The sequence below is a fragment of the Fringilla coelebs genome (genome assembly GCF_963513975.1).
Source record: "Fringilla coelebs genome assembly, chromosome: 9".
Lineage (NCBI taxonomy): Eukaryota > Metazoa > Chordata > Aves > Passeriformes > Fringillidae > Fringilla > Fringilla coelebs.
Window position 1 is genome coordinate 10,141,803 of NC_140067.1, and position 16,757 is coordinate 10,158,559.

At 49.7% G+C, this 16,757-nt stretch overlaps 1 protein-coding gene across 4 annotated transcripts in view; it reads left to right on the forward strand.

The window, feature by feature from the left end:
* The window catches only part of ERI3 (ERI1 exoribonuclease family member 3), a 129,224-nt gene that overhangs the window by 84,426 nt on the left and 28,041 nt on the right, over positions 1-16,757 (forward strand). For all 4 annotated transcript variants that reach the window (XR_014616389.1, XM_084211564.1, XM_084211566.1 and 1 more), the window contains exon 7: positions 8,558-8,657. Coding sequence is in view for 3 of the 4 variants with exons in the window: in XM_084211564.1 (XP_084067690.1) it covers positions 8,558-8,657 (100 nt within the window). In the remaining variant the exon portion in view is untranslated. The remainder of the gene's footprint in view (positions 1-8,557; positions 8,658-16,757) is intronic.

Sequence of the window (16,757 nt, forward strand, 5' to 3'; positions counted from 1 at the left end):
TCCTCAGGAGCAGCCAGAATCAGACTGATCCATTCCTGTCTGTATGGAGAGGCTTCTGTGCCTGTGGTGAATCATCCATGAAGTGTGCTTGTGGGTTTTCCTTGGTATCATACCCAGCTTCCCGCTCTGCTGGCCACAAAGCTGCGGTAGGGAAAGGCTTAGTGCTGCTTTCCTGCTTGAATTGGCCCCACAGGGGCTGGGGTGGTCAGGGGATAGCACTGCAGGACGTGAGCCTGTCCTTCTAGGGCTGGAAGGGTAAATCAGCCACGTGTAGGTACTCCCTGGAAGCTGTCTGCCATGTCGTCATGTGTCTCTGCCTTTCAGGCACTAATCAGGAGCTGCTTGTGAATCTTAGTGCTGGGAGCCAATTGCATACATCAGAATAGCCCAGCTTGGGTCTGTCACCCTGCAGTGCCACCAGGAACACAGGGACACCATGAGAAGTCAGCCCTGCCACTTCAGTGCCTGGGAAAAGCACTGGGCATGTGTCTCCCAGACCTGGTCATCCTGGTCTCTGGTGATGGTAGCAGCCCCCATCCTTGGGCTGCTTTCTTGGCGGTTTATGGCTCTGCTTGTCCCCTCTCCTGGGCCAGCACTGGCTTGTGCACACCCCAGCTCTATTTCCCAGCCCTCCAGGAACCCAGACCTGTAGTTTTGTTTTGTTTGTGACCAAACCCAGGGCTCTGACCCAGATCTCCACGGCATTAACCTAGTGTGTCGCCAGCCGCAGAGCACACAGCAGCAAGGAACATTTTATCCAGGATAATCCGTAGCCTGGGAGCAAGGCAAAGACTGCTCTTGTTCAAACACAGGGAAATGTGAAGCCTAAACCGCTTGGCACTTTGACACCCTGGAGTCAGGCACACCAGCATGTTTCTATTGCAGCCTAAGCCCAGGCACATGCTAAACCTACACAACAGCAGGGACACCTTCCTTCTGCCTGATGGGACCACGGCATTCAAATGCACCCTGGAGAGGGGCTCTTGGTGGCTGCAGGGGCTTCTGCCCCTCCTGAAGTTCAGATGAGTTTTAGCAGTGAATTTGTACAGCTGTGGCTGAGTTGAGATATTGCCAGGACACAAGCAGGATGAGGCTGCTCAGATGTGTCTGAATGGGAATGGGCAAGGCAAGAGATCACAGCTTGCCTCAGTTTCCCTTTTGCAGTGCTCCTATGTACAGAGCTCTGATGGCATGGGCTGCTTATTTTAGTTAGGAGAAAGCACATACCATTATGCTGCATCCTCTGCATCTTCTCTGATGTCTTGGTGCCTTCCCTTAAAATGGACCTGTCCTCCTCCCACAGTTTGGGGGCACCTTACCCTCTGTAAAGCATTTCCCAAAGGTGGGCAGAGCCAGGCAGCTCCTGTGTGCCCAGTGCTCACCTTTCAAAAAACAGACCATTCATCATTTTATTTGTTTAATTTACTCCTTGATGTGAGGCATAAAGTTGTTTCTATTTTAACAAGAAGCTCTGCAAATGGACTGAAGTGGACACCAGCTGGGCTTGTCAAAGGCTCCCTGCATCCAGGACACAAGAGAAGCTGGCTGTGTGGCACTGATCTGTGGAAAGCCCTTGTGTGAAGAGGACAGAGTACCAGGCAAAGCCTCAGCACCTTAGAGGATTTTGTCCAGATCTCATTCTCTCACTGACAGGAATTTCCAATTTTCCCTTACTTCCACTCAAGTGGGGCCAGACCTCATCCACAGTGTCCTCTTTTTCAGTGTGTCAGCTGCTCTCCTTTCCCCCACAGCTCTCAGAGGGTTTGTGCTCTGGAGAGTGATGTTCCCTGGGAAAGGGCACTGCTCACTTCTTCCCCAGCATCCTCCCATGTCCAAACCACAGCCAGACTGTGTCCTGCAGTGGCACTGCAGATACATTTGGCAAAAGACAAAATGCTTTTGTCACCCCCACCCAGTAATGATTGGCACAGATGTTTAATTCAAGGCTTAGGTTCACAAGTGCTACACTGGGCAAAAGTTGTTTTTGTGCACCCTGTACCACTCATGAGTGCTCTCAGTGCACTGAGAGAAACTAATTAAACATGAGTGGTGTTGATGCTGTACCTGGTAAGTCTGGAGGCCCCTCTCACCGCTGTGTTTGTAAAAATTAAATGCCTCTTGTTAGTGGTGCAGCAGAGATCTCTAATATGCGTGGACAGAAAGGCAGGGATGGATGGAGTTGGTGTCAGGGCAGCAATTGCTTATCATGCCTTATCTGGGAATATGAAACTGTATTGCATGACATCCAGAGGCAGGCTGAATAGATATGCCAATTCATCTCGAGCCCGGGCTTTGACAAGCTAGACTGCCCTTGTTGAAAGGCATCAGTCAAACAAGAGCTGCTGGCTGCTTTTCCCTTTTTTATACTTTCTCTCGCTCCCGCGCTCCCTCTCCGTCTCTCGCCGCCTCCCCTCCCTCCACCTCTTTTTTCTAAGCTTTTTCCACACAAAATTGAAAAGCTTTGGAAATAATAATAATAAAAGCCCCCCAAACTAATACCGTTTTAAGTACACCCCCCTCCCTCCCCAAATGGGATTGATAAGGAACCCCAGTGTATGAAGGCATGTTTAGATAACATTGAGAATATTATAGCGAGTGAGAGAAAGTAGGGGGAAAAGCTTCCTGCCGCGTCTAAGCCGGGAAAGGCGACGGCACCCTGGCTAATACGAGTGTTTAATATTTGATGTGTTGGGATAAAGCAGGATCACCTTCGAATTGAATTGAGTGTCAGAATGAGAATCTATTACTGAAATTCTTGTGTGATTTGACAGCAAAGCAGACGATGTTATTCTTCACTAGTTACCGCAATCTTCTCCCCTACATCACTTAAATATTTTTTTCTTTGCTTGAGTAAACACACATTATCCTTTTTTTCCACCTCCCTTTCCTTTTTTGTCTCCCTCTTTTATACTTATTTTTTTATTTATTTTCTTCTTAAATCAAACCTGCCTTTCACAGGGCTGATGGAGTAGATTGTTATTTCTTTATTTGTCCTATTAAATGGAATTCCTGATCATTTAATCCTGCTTTTGTAAGTGATTTAAAAATACTTGAAAAGCTGTGAATGTGGCAACACTTCTGACTAAACTGCTTAAAAGGAACACGTTACACCTGGGCTTAGCTCCTGCCTCCTGACAGCCAGCGCGGGTAGCGGGCTCCAGCGCTGCCGGAGCCATCCCAGGCTCTGTGCCTCCATCCTGCCAGGCACGCTTTCTCTGTGCCTTCCCTGCAACAGAGGAGTTCTGCTGTTGTCAGCTTGGCTTGGCAAGCTGCTTATTCATTACCTGACTCTTCTTTAATTGCATTCAGCCCTGTTCAGGAGCCTCCAAGTAAATGATTTGGCGGTGGGGTCAGCTCCTCAGTGGTGTTTCATTTGCCTCATATTGTGCTGGTAAATTTGCATGGCAAGAAACCCCAGCAAGAAATGTCTGCCTCCCATTCCTGGACTGGCATGCAATTAAAATGGGAACACTCTGGAACCTTCAGTGTCTTGGGTGCTGTTCAGGGATGTCCTCCAAGACAATCCCAGCCCCAAAACCTTACAGTCACTAAAAACATTTCAAACCACATTTAAAAGCCCACTTAGTCATAGACATGACCTCTTTTTTCTTCCCACCATACACAGAAATATAAGATCTTGACACCTCATTGTGGCAGCAGTGGAATAAGGGCAGTTAGATGGGAAATGCGTATTTTGGGCAGATGCAGTGCACAGTTGACATGACAGGAGGAGGAAGATGATTTTGCTGTTCCAAAGCATTTTCTTCATTGCAGAAATGTCAGGGGGTTCACCTTCGATCAGTAGGCAGCTGTGCCCAGCCTGATCCTGGGGGAGCACAGCTGGTACCTGCTGCTTGCTGAAGCTAAGGGCAGCTGGGAGTTCTTACACCTTCTTTCTTTGTATTTAAAACCATGTATATTTCATGTGTCTTTTTGAAATTCTTAATGGAGATTTTTGGCAAAACCCACCACTTTTCTTATTCCTTAGTACCCACCCTTCAGGTTCTTCTCAGACTGCTTAAGCCCCTTTGCTCCTGGGAGGATTTTTTCCAAAAGGAAATATTTTCTCCCTGCCTGAAAGTGTCTGTATTAATATTAAAATTACAATTAGCAGATGAAACATAGCATTTAAAACCTCTTGGTAGGACATGTAAAATAAAATGACAGAGTTTCCCAGCTGGTCAGGGCAGGACACTCTGTGGTTTGTGAACATGCTCATGCCATTGCAAAGCACAAAGGTCCTCTTCCCTCCTGCCCTTCAGCTAAAGCATCCCAGGTGATGCAATGGCAGCAGCTGTAGGGGAGGGCAGAGGAGCCAGGAGCTGACCAGCAGGTCACAGCCTGGACACGTGTGGAAAGAACAAGGCTGGCTCTGCAGACATCAACGCTTTGCCCTAGCAGAGCTCCGGCAGCTCTGTGAGGAGCAGCTCTGTTCCTCCCTCTGCATGTGGGGAAGATTTGTGGGGCTCCCTTTTTCTGACTTCTGAACACGTGCCTGTTTATATGCTGTGGGGTGTTTAATTCTGCCTTAATTTGACTGCCAAACACCAGTTTTTGTGAAGTGTGCTGGGCACTTCCCATAAATAAATGATGGAGCATTATTCAGTCCACTTAGATCAATACATCAGCTTGACAGGTTCCAGTTCTGGGAATTTTCTGACCCCCTGGAACATCTTCTCTGCAGCTGTGCTGCTTATGATCCATGGTGTGCAGCCTAAAAAAACTCCAGAGAGCAGCACATCAGGACCCTACTGTGTTGGTGCTGTGACTTCGTCGGTCCCAACGTTGCTGGGGATGGGCACTGATGTGTGCTGGGATTGCAGCAAGGGCAGGTGAGCCAAACTCAGTGCCAAACTGCACAAGCAACCACCACCATGGGATTGTCCAGCCTCACTGGCACGCCCTCTGTCCCAGCACAGGGGACCATCTTGGTACCCCTGTCAGAAATAGGAGACAGAGCTCTTGTTTCAGCCTCTTTGCCATCTGAGGCAGATGTGTCGTAGCTACTGGGAAGGTTTGTGAGCTGGTACAACAGGAGGTTGGTTTCAGACCTTTTTTTCTCTGTTCTAAAGCCAGCCTCAGATTCTGTGATTCTGTGTGTGCATCATCTCCATGCCCTGTGTTTTATGCCCACTTCTGTTTTTTGGATTTTCTGCAGGATATGTGGGCTGCAGGTTACCTAATGACCTACCTCCCCACACCAGCACTTGTTTAACAAGGTGTGGATTATCCGTGGTGCTTGCTCTATGCATGGAAACACAGTATGTTCCTAATCTCCTGCTGCTATTAGCTCACATTTATCACAGGAATATCTGCTTACCTTTGATTCGAGATCCCTCCATCAGGGACCCAGGGCGGTATTTGTCTGTGAACTGCTGTGTATGCCTATGGGATTGCATAAGTAAATAAATATAATTAATAATCATCTGACTTCAGAGCAGCATTGGCAGGGAGGTAAATGTAGCCTTCATAGGATTACAAACAAAATCAGGAAAAAAGGAAAACCTTTCTAGGAGACGGTGTGAATGAAAATAATTGTATTCAGGCTGCTTGAAAATTATTCTGTAAACATTGTTCAAGTGGTTTTTAGCAAATCAGAAACATTGAGTTTCTCTCTAAATTGGAATTTTGGCTAGAACCATTTAAAAATAGGGTTTTTTTAAGATGTCTGCATTTTTATCAATTAAAATGCAGATAAAAATAAAAAAGCACCACAGGGTCTTGGCGCTGCTTCAGTGTCTGACCTAAAAGGGAGCAACCCAGTCTCTGCAACATTAAGACTAAACCAGAGGGAGGTACAAAGTAGTGCAGTTTCCTCACAGAAGGGGTTTCATGACTTTTTTTTAAATCCTTTGGCTTGCAAGCGGACCAGGGGCATCTCATACTTTCTCACAGTTTGCCACAGGGATAAGCACTGAAGAGATGGGGGTCTGTGCCACTGCTGGTGGCTGTGGGGTCACAGAGCTGGCAGGAAAGTGGGTGACACCAGTGTCCCAGCAGCTCCAGTGAGCCAGTGGCCACAGCCACCCCTGCAGGCTGGGTACCCCTGGTGTTGGGGAGTCACAGGCGCTTTCTGCCTTGCTTTAACAGTCAGAGGAAGAACTTTCCTGTTTAAAGATTAAACGTTGTCTTTAAATATTAAACAGCAAAGCTCCTTGCTCTTGATTGTGTGGCTGCTGCCAGCAGGCGGCTCAGAATTGCCACTTTTAATTAAAAAACTTTATTTTCCAGCTCAGCCCAGCAGTGGCTCCTCCTCTCGGCCAGCGGTGGCTGACCTCTCCCCTGCCTTCATCCCTTCATCATCGCTGCTTGCACTTCCCTGTGCCTGCAGCAGTGATGGTCCCTGCCAGCCCCGGAGTGTGAGCAGCCTTGTCTGGGACTGATCAATGCCCCTGGCACTTCCTTCCAAAACCCCAGGAAAAACAATTAAAACCCGATCGATCCTGCAGGCAGCTTTGAATATGCATAAGTGAACACTTGACCTTCAGTGGTCAGGCCAACTTCCACCCCAGCTGCTTAGGTAGTTTGCTCAGGTATTGCGGCTGTTCCGAATGACCTTGATCAGGAAAGCAGAACGCGATGCAGAGATGGGCCCGGTGCTGATCCGGGGGCTGGGGCACGTGCTGCCGGCTCCCTGCTGCTGCTGCTGCTGCTGCAGAGCCAGGGGAGGCAGGCTGATCCTGCCAGTAGCACCCAGCTGCCAGGAGCTTTCCAAAGCTGTACCTGTGGCTTTCCTGGGATCCTGCCAGCATCCCTCTGGGCTACCTCAGTTGCTTCTGGCCAGAGTCCAAGGGATGTCTGGGCTGGGAAGGCAGCCTGCAATATGGCAGCTCCCTGGGCAGGGACACCCCTGGTCCTTCCCCATCCCAGGATACCGTTTCCCCAGGGATGGCCCCCACTGCTGTGGATCCACAGGAGCTGAGAATGGGAGCCTTCCTATGCTCTGTCTGGGTTTGCTCTGTGGGATGGTGGTCAGGAGAGGGAACAACACGTGGTACCACTTCTGCCACCCAGAAGCTGGGTGACAGGGTCCCATCCTGCACCCCGACCTCTGGCTCCCCCCACCCCGTGGCTGGCTGGCCTGCATCCTGATCGTGGCAGGGAACATACCAGAGCGTGTTTGTCAAAGGCGAAGGAAATCTCCCCGTTGTGTACACAAAGTGTAATTTCAGTGAATTATGCATAGACTTAATTAGGAGTTTTAATTGCTAATCATCTCCCAACAGGATTAGCAATGCTGTCTATTAATTATCTGTGGAGCCCTCTGTTTTGCTAAGGCAGGAGTAACAAAGCAGCATGAATGGCTACATGGGCCACTAATAAATTAACTCCCCCAAGTCCTGTGGCTCCCGGGGGGCTGCCAGCAGACGGGGCTGCGCAGGGGCTGGACCTGCCCACTCTAGACAGAGCAGCAGGTAGCAGGAAAGAGGGGCTGGCAGGAGGTCCCAGCAGCAGACAGCTGGCTGGTGGGCTGGTGGGGGACACCTCTCTCAGCTCTGGTCACCCATTTCATCCCCATTCCTGCTGCAGAGAGCATCTCCCTGGCATTTGCAGCCTGCGGAGGGTGTCAGCAATGCCTGCCACACTGTGGCTGCGGTTAGCGATGATCCCCCGCTGCAGGAGGGAGATAGGGGCTGCTGGATTGACCTGATCTCATCTGGGGACAATGGCCCTCACGGCAGCAAAGATAGCGCCAGCATGAGCGACGCTAAGCCCACGCACCCTTCTTACTGCTCACAATGCGTTCCGAGCTTAATTCCTCAAGATGAAGAAGATACGTGGCTGTCAGGCTGTAATTACAGCCGTGCGTGTGACATGGAGGCCTGGCTGCTTTTATGTTTGCCTTGTCCAGTGGGTTTTTGTGCTGCTTGGGCTCCCAGCTGCCTTGCTCCTCCTGGAAGCCCTGCCAGGGGATGCCGTGGGTATGAAACAGGCTCCCTCCAGCCAGGCTGCAAGCTCTGTGCAGTGGGGTGAGCAGTGCTGGCTCCCACTAGGATTTGTCCCAGAGATGGAGGGAACTGAGGCAACTGGGGCTTGGGGATGGAAAGGAGAGGGAGCTGGGAGGGCTGTGCTTGCCAGAAGAGAAGGGGCCTGCTGGCCAGGCCAGCCTGGGAATGAACACCCCTTTCCAAACACCCTGACCCCTGTTGGCGACCCTATTAATGCAGGAGTGGGTAGATGTTCTTGGAGCAACTAAGGAACGTAGGGGATGAGCTTATGGCCCCTGGCTTGTCCCCCACAGCATGGCAAAGGTGGCCTTGAGTGATGCAAATCCCTCCATCACAAGGGTTTTCATGTGTACAGGACAGCACCAGGGGCTCTGAACACCTCTAAGGAGAATCAGGTGGGACAGGGCAGGGTGAGAGCACTTTCTGTGGGCAATTCCAGAAGAGCAGCTGAGAGGGTGATGCGCGGGTCTACACTGAACACGGTGAGCACAGACACACACCAGCCCCTGAACACAGACCCATTCCAGCCCCAGGAGCAGTCAGACCTGGGCAAGTACAGATCATGCCTGCACATGGGCTGTGTCTGACCCTCTGCTTCTCTCTTCCAGGCGTACAGCTTTGCCATGGGGAGTTGGCCAAAGAACGGGCTCTTAGACATGAACAAAGGACTGAACCTACAGCACATAGGGAGGCCTCACAGCGGGATAGGTGAGTGATGCTGCCCCGTGCCATTTCCATCTCCACAGCTGCTGCTCCGAGTGCGAGGGATGTGCCTCAGCTCTAAGACATTGTCCAGTCTGGGTGCTGAAAACAAGCCAAAGGGCTGAAGAGTCCCCAGGTGGTCGAAGGGATGAAGATGTGTCAGGGCAGAATGGGCACATGGATGACTTCTCTGTCCCTTGTACATGTTGATCTGCCAGACACACCTGCCTGTCCCTCCGGCTGGGGAGCTGCTTCTCTCCTAGACTGCACTAGCAGTGCTTGGGTTAGGGTTGGATGTGGTCAGCACTAAGTGCCTGGAGCACAGCACAAGGGTCCCCAGGCTGGGTGGGATGCTCTCCCTGTTGGACCAGTCCTCCAGTTGCTCTGGATGCTGCAGTCCTTGGAAAGGAGGCTGTGCTACCTGGCTTGGGAACTGGCTGGAAAAACACTGCAGAGTGAGGATGCGTGATCCCAGCTGGAAAACTGAATCATCATTCTGTTTGTTAACACATATGATGAGCTTTGTGGTCCTGCAGCGTGCTCCAAGATAAAATGATCAACAGTGTTCTGAGATAAACAGTGGCAGAGTTCCATGAATCCCCCAACTCCTCTGCACCAGGGATCAAAGTGATATAAAGGAGACCTGGCCCAGGACACTGAGGCCGTATATCTGCCTGCTGCTTAACACTGGGGGTGCAGAGCTGGTACAGCAGGAGGCTGTGGTCCAGGCAGGAGCTCAGATTTACTGGGCTACAGACAGGGTTGTGACTCAGGGCTGCATTACTCTTGTCTCTTGTTTCTCTATGGAGCAGTAGATCACCTCTTGGAGACCAGTGGTCAGGTAGTTTCTCTGCCTCCCAGCCCTTCATCCACAGTGACTTTTGAGCATTAAAGTTTGCAAGGAGGTAAGATTTACTTGGAAAAGTCACTGGCTACCTAGGCCTTCAAGAGGCTGTTTAATATTGTTTCAAGACTCTAACCATTAAACTCTCCAATCAATCCAAGTTAAGGAGATGAATTATTTAAAGCTCACCAGCTTTTAATTAGCAGGGTCCTTTTGAACTATGGATCTGGTTGCATTATTGACAGAGGTAGCATTAAAATTTGCTTCCCTGCCTGGGAGCAGATTTGCCTAGATTGTGTGCCATGTTGGGAGCATCATGGGGAGGGAGCAGGAACTGCAGGAGTTGGGTGTGCATGTCCTGCTCTGGGGACTTGGGCTTTTTCTGGGGTTTCCAAGTAGATGCAGAGTTGGTTTCTGCCGCATCATTCCTCATTTTATTTGTGTGATGAGCTCTCTTGCTGCTGTCATCCCTTACTCCAACAAAGTGTACCCATTCTCTGGAGTGTCATCTGACTGCTGTTGGTTTCTGCCCCTTTATCTCAGTACTGTTTTCTTGCACAGGTGTGAATCCTCTGCCTGACAGAGTCCAGGGATTTGCTGTTCATGTCCCTCCCCATTCCAGTCCTTCAGGAGAGTTTTGCCAAACTCCCTCTGTGGAGGAGTTCTGCCAGTACAGGGTGAGCCAGCGAGGCCCAGCACCCAAGCTCCCTTCTTGCAGTGCTCCATCCCACTGAACCTGCCTTTCCCTTACCTCTCTCTTTTTCATGCTTTTAACTGCCCATGCATCAGGGTTGGGAGGAGCCATCCATCCCTTTCCCTGCTCAGGGCTGCCCTTCCTTTCCTTCTCTGACTGTAAGGAGCCCTGATCCCAACACAGCCCTACTTCTCAGCTGAATAAAGGACTGCCAACCTCTCGCTGCCCACAGTGAAACAAGGAGCTGGCTGTGGATCTTGGGATGGTCCCATGCCATCTAGAGCCTCCCTTCTCTTTGTGCTCAGCCCTGGAGTGCAGCAGTGTTGAGGGAATGTTAGGGAGCTGAGAGGAGGCTTCCTGGGTCATCTAAGGGGGGTCAGCCTCTGATTTTCATGGCCCTCACTAATGGCCAAAAATCTGCAAACCAAGGAGGGAGCAGCAAGGAGATTTGATAGTCAGTCTCACCAGTTTCACAGGTAACATGAAGTGTGAGAGTGTCTGTGCAGCTCCTTTCCTGGCAGTCTGGGGAGCCTCAGCGTGCTTACGCAGGAATGCACAACACGGATGTTTCCCTTCAAATCTGACAGAAAAATTGCAGTGGATAGCCACTTGTTTTTGCAAACAATTTGCAAGGAATTTTGCCGTCTTGCCTGATGGATTCTGTATTGCTTTGTTTTCAAATCACTCTGTTTCACTGTCTCAGCAGGTATCTGTTCCAAATCCCTGCACTTGACATGCTCTGGGACCAGTCCTGCTCTATGCCTCATCTTCTTTCCTTCATCGTGTTCAATATCTGCAGAGTTCAGCGTGCTTGACACCCTGCAGGGCCAAGGCCAGATTCTGGGTGGGAACCACCTTTAGCATCCAGTGGATACAGGCAGGATGGGCTCATGCTGGAGCACAGTGGAGTCTCCCTACATCCCCTGGAGCACACAGCTGCACATACAGCAAGCTGCTGCACAGAGCTCATGTTCTAGCTTTTGTCTGGTTTTTATTCATGAGCAAGTGAGCTGCAAAGCTTATTGAGGGGTTAGAAGAGTGATTTGTGTTCCCAAATACACCAAAATGTATCTGCATACACTGCAGATACTGCTGCCTTGGGGTGGGATGGGTGCAGGTCTTATGCCATTGTGTTCTTGAGCAGGAAAAGGCAAAGGAAGGGGGAAAATGTAAAGATTTCAGGATAAGGAGATAGAAAAGTCCTGCGCCAGAGGGTGAGGATGCAGGAATTCCTTGGGAGATCAGAAAGGAGTAAAAGGGGTATGAAGCCTATTCTTTCATGCCGTTTCCCAGGTTGATGTTCCAGCTCTGAGGATTCCTTCTGGGCTGAATGTGTCCCTGGAGACTAGAGAGGATATTTTTATGCTATTTTCATCTCTTCTCTAACGCAGGTTAGATATGTGTCAGCTCCAGAGTGGGCTGTAGAATCTTGGGGTGAGGAACTTCTCTTTGTCTGCTGTTTTCTTGGCCCTCAGCAAAATGAAGTTGAGTCTTGCCAAGAAGTTACTCAGTCTTACATATATGGGGACATTGCCATTCTTAACACATGTGTTTGAGGCGGTGCTTGCCAAAAACAAGCTGCAGCTTTTAATGGGAGTCTTGGCACACAAAGACCAACATTCACAGGCTCCACACCAGTGGAGCTGGGTACCTGTGTTGGGGTCTCTCTGCTGGGAGTCAGAGACTCATACAAATCAGAAGGATTAAAATCTCAGGTTTTAGTTGTGATTTAAATCAGACAGCAGATAACCTACATTCAGAAATTGATTTTCTTCTGGTTTTGTTTTTTTTTTTAATGTGTTTCCCTGAAAAAAAGGTCAAACTTTACTGAACAGGACCTATCAAACCAAGTGCAGCTTTCCTTACTACTGCCCAGTTGTTAAATCTGGTTATTCTTTTACTCATCCAATACTCTATTTTTGCTACATTTATTTTGATTGATTATGTAACATAATATGCCTTCAGTCTTAGTTTTTAAATATTTTTTATATTAGAAAAATGGTGAATTACTGTTTGTTCTTGAAGAGTTGGTGATTAAATTATTACTCATGATTGCTCTTTTGGATGAAAACTGTAATGCCATGCTAAAGTACCTCAACAGCAGTTAGAATTGATTTTATTAGGAAAATCCTCTTTCCCTTGCAAATATTCACTATGGAAGGAAATGTAAATTTCAGAATACTTTTTAGGTAAAAAAAACCCTGGTACATGAAACCAGTGGGCTGGAGGGGTGTTTCTGGAAACCAGCCTTTCCAGGTATTAGAATGAGTACATCTCATCCTCTCTCACCTTAGTTGGTTGGTTTGTTTGTCTTCACTTATTATGGAAAGATAAGAGACAAACCTTTTTTATTTTCAATCCTTTGTTGTTCCTCAGCTCTGAACTAGCCAGTTCTTGAACTGAAAATACACCAAAACCAGCAAAAAATTTCCAAAACTGCAAAAGTAGCAGCTTCTACTGGGAAAGTTTTATTCTCATTTGTCAGCTCTGCTTCCCTCTCCAGTGCATTGACTGTCCTTAAAACATGACATTACTCCTCGCTACTGATCTTTTTTGAATCTAATTGAATGTAATTGAATCTTCAAAGTTTAGGATTTAGCACATACATTATTGTGATTTTAGATTTAGATGTAAATGTCTTGTTTGAGGTTTGTTTGGTTTTTATTTTTCTTCTTAGGGGAAAGACAGTAACTAGGTTGCCATGTCTCTTGCTAGTGACCCCTCCCAGTACCATCCCAGGTGACCCGGAGATCTGGTCCCATAGTAGCACCCATCTTGACATGATTCCCTCACTGAGCTGCTTTACACTGGCTGTCATAACCCTGTGGGCTCTAAGCCTCTGCACAGATGACTTCACCATCTTCCCTGTTCCACAGTTCCCTTGCCGGGGCTGTGCCGTGCTCCCTCCGAGGGGGGATCTCTGCCCGTGCCAAACAGAACAGCCCCACCTGCCTGGGCAGGTCAGCAGCCCATGTGGTGAGCGACCCAGCAAGGCACCGTGCCTTTCTGGCTCCATCTCTCTCTTTTCATTTACTGATTGGAAATCTCAGAAGGTTAGGGTGTGATATTGTTCCTGATCCAGAGCATTAATTAGGCCTCGGAAAGAAGAAGAGGAATTGCGTGTTTTTAACAGTGAGGTTAATGGGATGCTCGCAGAGTAGACAGTTTTAATGAGCTTCAACTCAATGTGCAGTGAGTTTACTCTTTGTGTTAAAAGGGTCACACTGCAGTAGTTTGATGTGGATTGTCTCCTGGCCCCCAATGTCATAGGTGAGCGTCTGTCAGAGTCCAGTCAGAGCGCATTTACTTAGTGACACGATTCTAATTAACTACCTCGAGCTGCCACCGCCGCGGGGAGCTGGGGCAGCGCCTGCCAGGGTGCCTCCTGCCCGGCGCAGCCATCCCTCTCTGCAGCTCTGTCTCGCTGTGCTGGACTGCTCCCCACACCGACGCTGCGGGAGAGGGCGGCGAGGGCTGCGCTCGCCAAGTGCGCTGGGGGTGAGGGGACACCCGCCCTAATGGGGCCTTGGGATGTCAGCGCCAGCTCTCCCCCTGGAGCTTGGCGGGGGCGGATCAGGCTGTGCCTCACCCTGCAAGGTGTTGGAGGTGTGTGGTCCTGGCAGCGTGCTGGCTTTATTTTCACCTGCTCTCTTCCCTGTTTTCCTGCCTCTCCCAGCATCAGTGGGATCCTCTGTCATCCTTGGTACCCACCTGCCTCCCCTGCATCAGGGTAGGGGGAACAAGGAGGTGGACAGCATTTTGTGAAACTTCATTTCATGTTTTTGACTACTTTTCATCCCACCCCACGTGGCAGAGCCAGTCCCACCATTCTGGTCCGTCCCAGGGTGTGGGACAAGCCCCAGAGAACCTTGTGCTCCCCTAGAGCAGGCAGACCCCATTCTTTTTGAGCTCTTAAGTTCTCAGCAGAGGTGACACTTGCACAGCACCATCCTTCTGCTGAGGGATCCTGAGAGGGAGAGCTGAGAATGGGGCTCACTCCTGTGGAATGGGGCACTGCCCTGCATACAGTGGCCCCTGCTCAAGGCAGAAGGGGAAGGACTCTGAATTAAATAATTACAAGAGACTTAAGTAAAAATCAACAGAAATGTCACCAAATGAGCAGTGTCATTTTAAATTAGCGCTCATAAAGGTCAGGCAGATCCAGAACAGGTGGAGCGGCTGCGTGCCGGGTGTCGCAGCCAGGCGGCGTGGCCCGGCGCCCCAGCAGGGTGCAGGGCCCTGCACAGCCACTTCAGGGAACCCACTGGGCAATGGGCAAAGGGACAGCGCGGCTGGCGGGGTGAGGGGTGCTGCTGCAAGCACCGGGCCCCACATCCCCGAGGAGCGGCGGGGAGGGAGGGCTGGCCAGGGCAGCCGGTTAGAGGACGAGCAACTGTCAGAGTCCAGTCAGAGCGCATTAACGCGGTGACATGATTCTAATTAACTACCGTGAGAGGTGTCACAGCTGGAAAAGCAGTGAGCAGAGACAAGCTTTTAAAAAAAGAAAAAAGCAATGTGACAGTCTTTTTTTTTCCTCTTTCTTTTTCTTTTCTTTCCCCTTTATTTTATTTTTTTTTACTCTTGTGTGCTCTCTCCCCTCCATGTGGGAGTGGATCTAAAGATAATTAGGATGTCTGGCTGCCTGGGAACCTGAGCCGGGGCTCTTTTGCTTTCAGTCATTTAAGTTTTCGACATCTCTCTGAAGGGACTTGGTGGCGCAGTGGATTACTGCGCGCCAGAGTGACAGAACACTCTTCTAATCGTAAACCCTTTTTAGAAAGGATTCTGCTCTCCCTTTTTCCCCTGGAGCAGCAGGGGGTATGTTCTGATCACTGCAGCTCTGTTCCCATACATGCTACAATGGGAAACTCAAGGTCTTTCAGCTGTTTCCTGCAGTTAACAAAGGAGGCACAGAAGAAAGAAAGGAAGGATGATTGAGTGTTTGTGTTGACTGCACTCACCCCTCCATCCTACCCTGCCAAAAGTTGGTCGTGTGCCCATCTGACCCCTGACTGCCTGAGAGAGGTGTGATGGGTTTGTCACACCTTGTCCTTGGCTGAGGGCTTGAAGTCCCCAGAGAGCAGCCTTTGGCTGAAGTGTGATGGCTGCAGGGACTTCAACTGTCTGAGAAAAGTCAGGGTGCTTCCATGTACTTCTCCCAGCTCCCAGGCAGGCAATGGCAGTGCCTGCTCCCTGGGGACATGTGGAAGGTATGCTCGAGTCCCTCTCTTCTGCCTGGAAGCAGTTGTTTGCAGCACCAGGGTTCGACTGAAGATTTAAGAGGGATTTCTGGATTGTTTGCTGTGCTGCAGTGCCTGGGAGGCCCAGCTGCAAACCGGGGCAAGTCTGTCTCAAGCCTCAGATCTGGCTGATCCCCAGCAGGATGGCATTGCCATCATCTCAGAGCTGCCCTTTGGCACAGCAGCAGCTCTACCCTCTTCCTCTGGCTTCTGGTTTTAGGAGTAGCGGTGGGGACTGTCTCCCTTGGCAAGATTTGCTGTCCTTCCCTTCCTCTCTTCCACCCATGCCGGTTGTGATCCTCAGCCCAACACCTGGCCCAGTTTCTGTCCCCAGTGACAGATGAGAAACCTTTCAAATACATTTTTTCATATCACTCTCAACAGTTGTAGTGGGAGCACCGGGAGAGGCTGATGGTTTGTATTATATTTGTATTATGTCTGCTCTATTTTAGTGATCAGCCAGTCCCAAAATCAGGAGCGTGCAATCATGAACTGATCTGTGCTGTAGTGACCCTTGCACTGCTTTGTACCCATCACATTCCTGGCTATTTGTCCAGTCTTTTTAGTTTTCGTGGCTGAACCTCTCAAAATATCCCCCTCACACACTACTGGAACAACCCTTGCACTGGCCAAGCCCTGTCCAATATTGTGCTGGGCAAGTAGAAAATCTTTGCTGGCATTTGTTCTCCTGCCCCTGTAACAGACACCCCTTCCCAAGCACCGTGATGCACCCTCTGACACAGTGAGATGTGTTAGGTGAGAAGCCCTGGAAGATCATTAACTTTCTACAGAGCTTTTTCTGTAGAAAGTAGCAACGTAAAACACCGAGTGACATTTTGATTTCCTGTAGATTCTTTTGGTGCCTTGGTGTCTCTGCAGTATGTCCCAGACAAGGCTAAATGGTGGTGTGTCTTCCCTTACCTGTGAGGAGGGGAAGAGTTTCCTGTTAATGAACATAAACCTCTCAGTTAAGGGCACAGATTTGCCTGCCCTGCTCCACACTGGACTTTGGTGGAAGGTGTCTTTTCATGTCCTACTGTCCTGCAACAGCAGTGTCCCCAAATCTGCCTTTACATGACTGCATCCGGGGGGATCACACGCATGCTGTTGTCCCTCCCAGGTTAGCCCTTGTCTCCAGAGTTTGAGCATCTGTGTTGTCCCCTCTCTGTCCTCCCTAGAACGTACAGGGCTGGTGAGCACTGTGGTCTGCCATTGCGAGGAGGAGAGACTCCTGCCCAAGTTTTAGTAAGGATCTGCCTTTAAGGAGAGTGATGGCAGAGGTGCAGAGGGAAGGCTGTGTCAGCAAGGGATGCCAGGTTTAGAGCTGC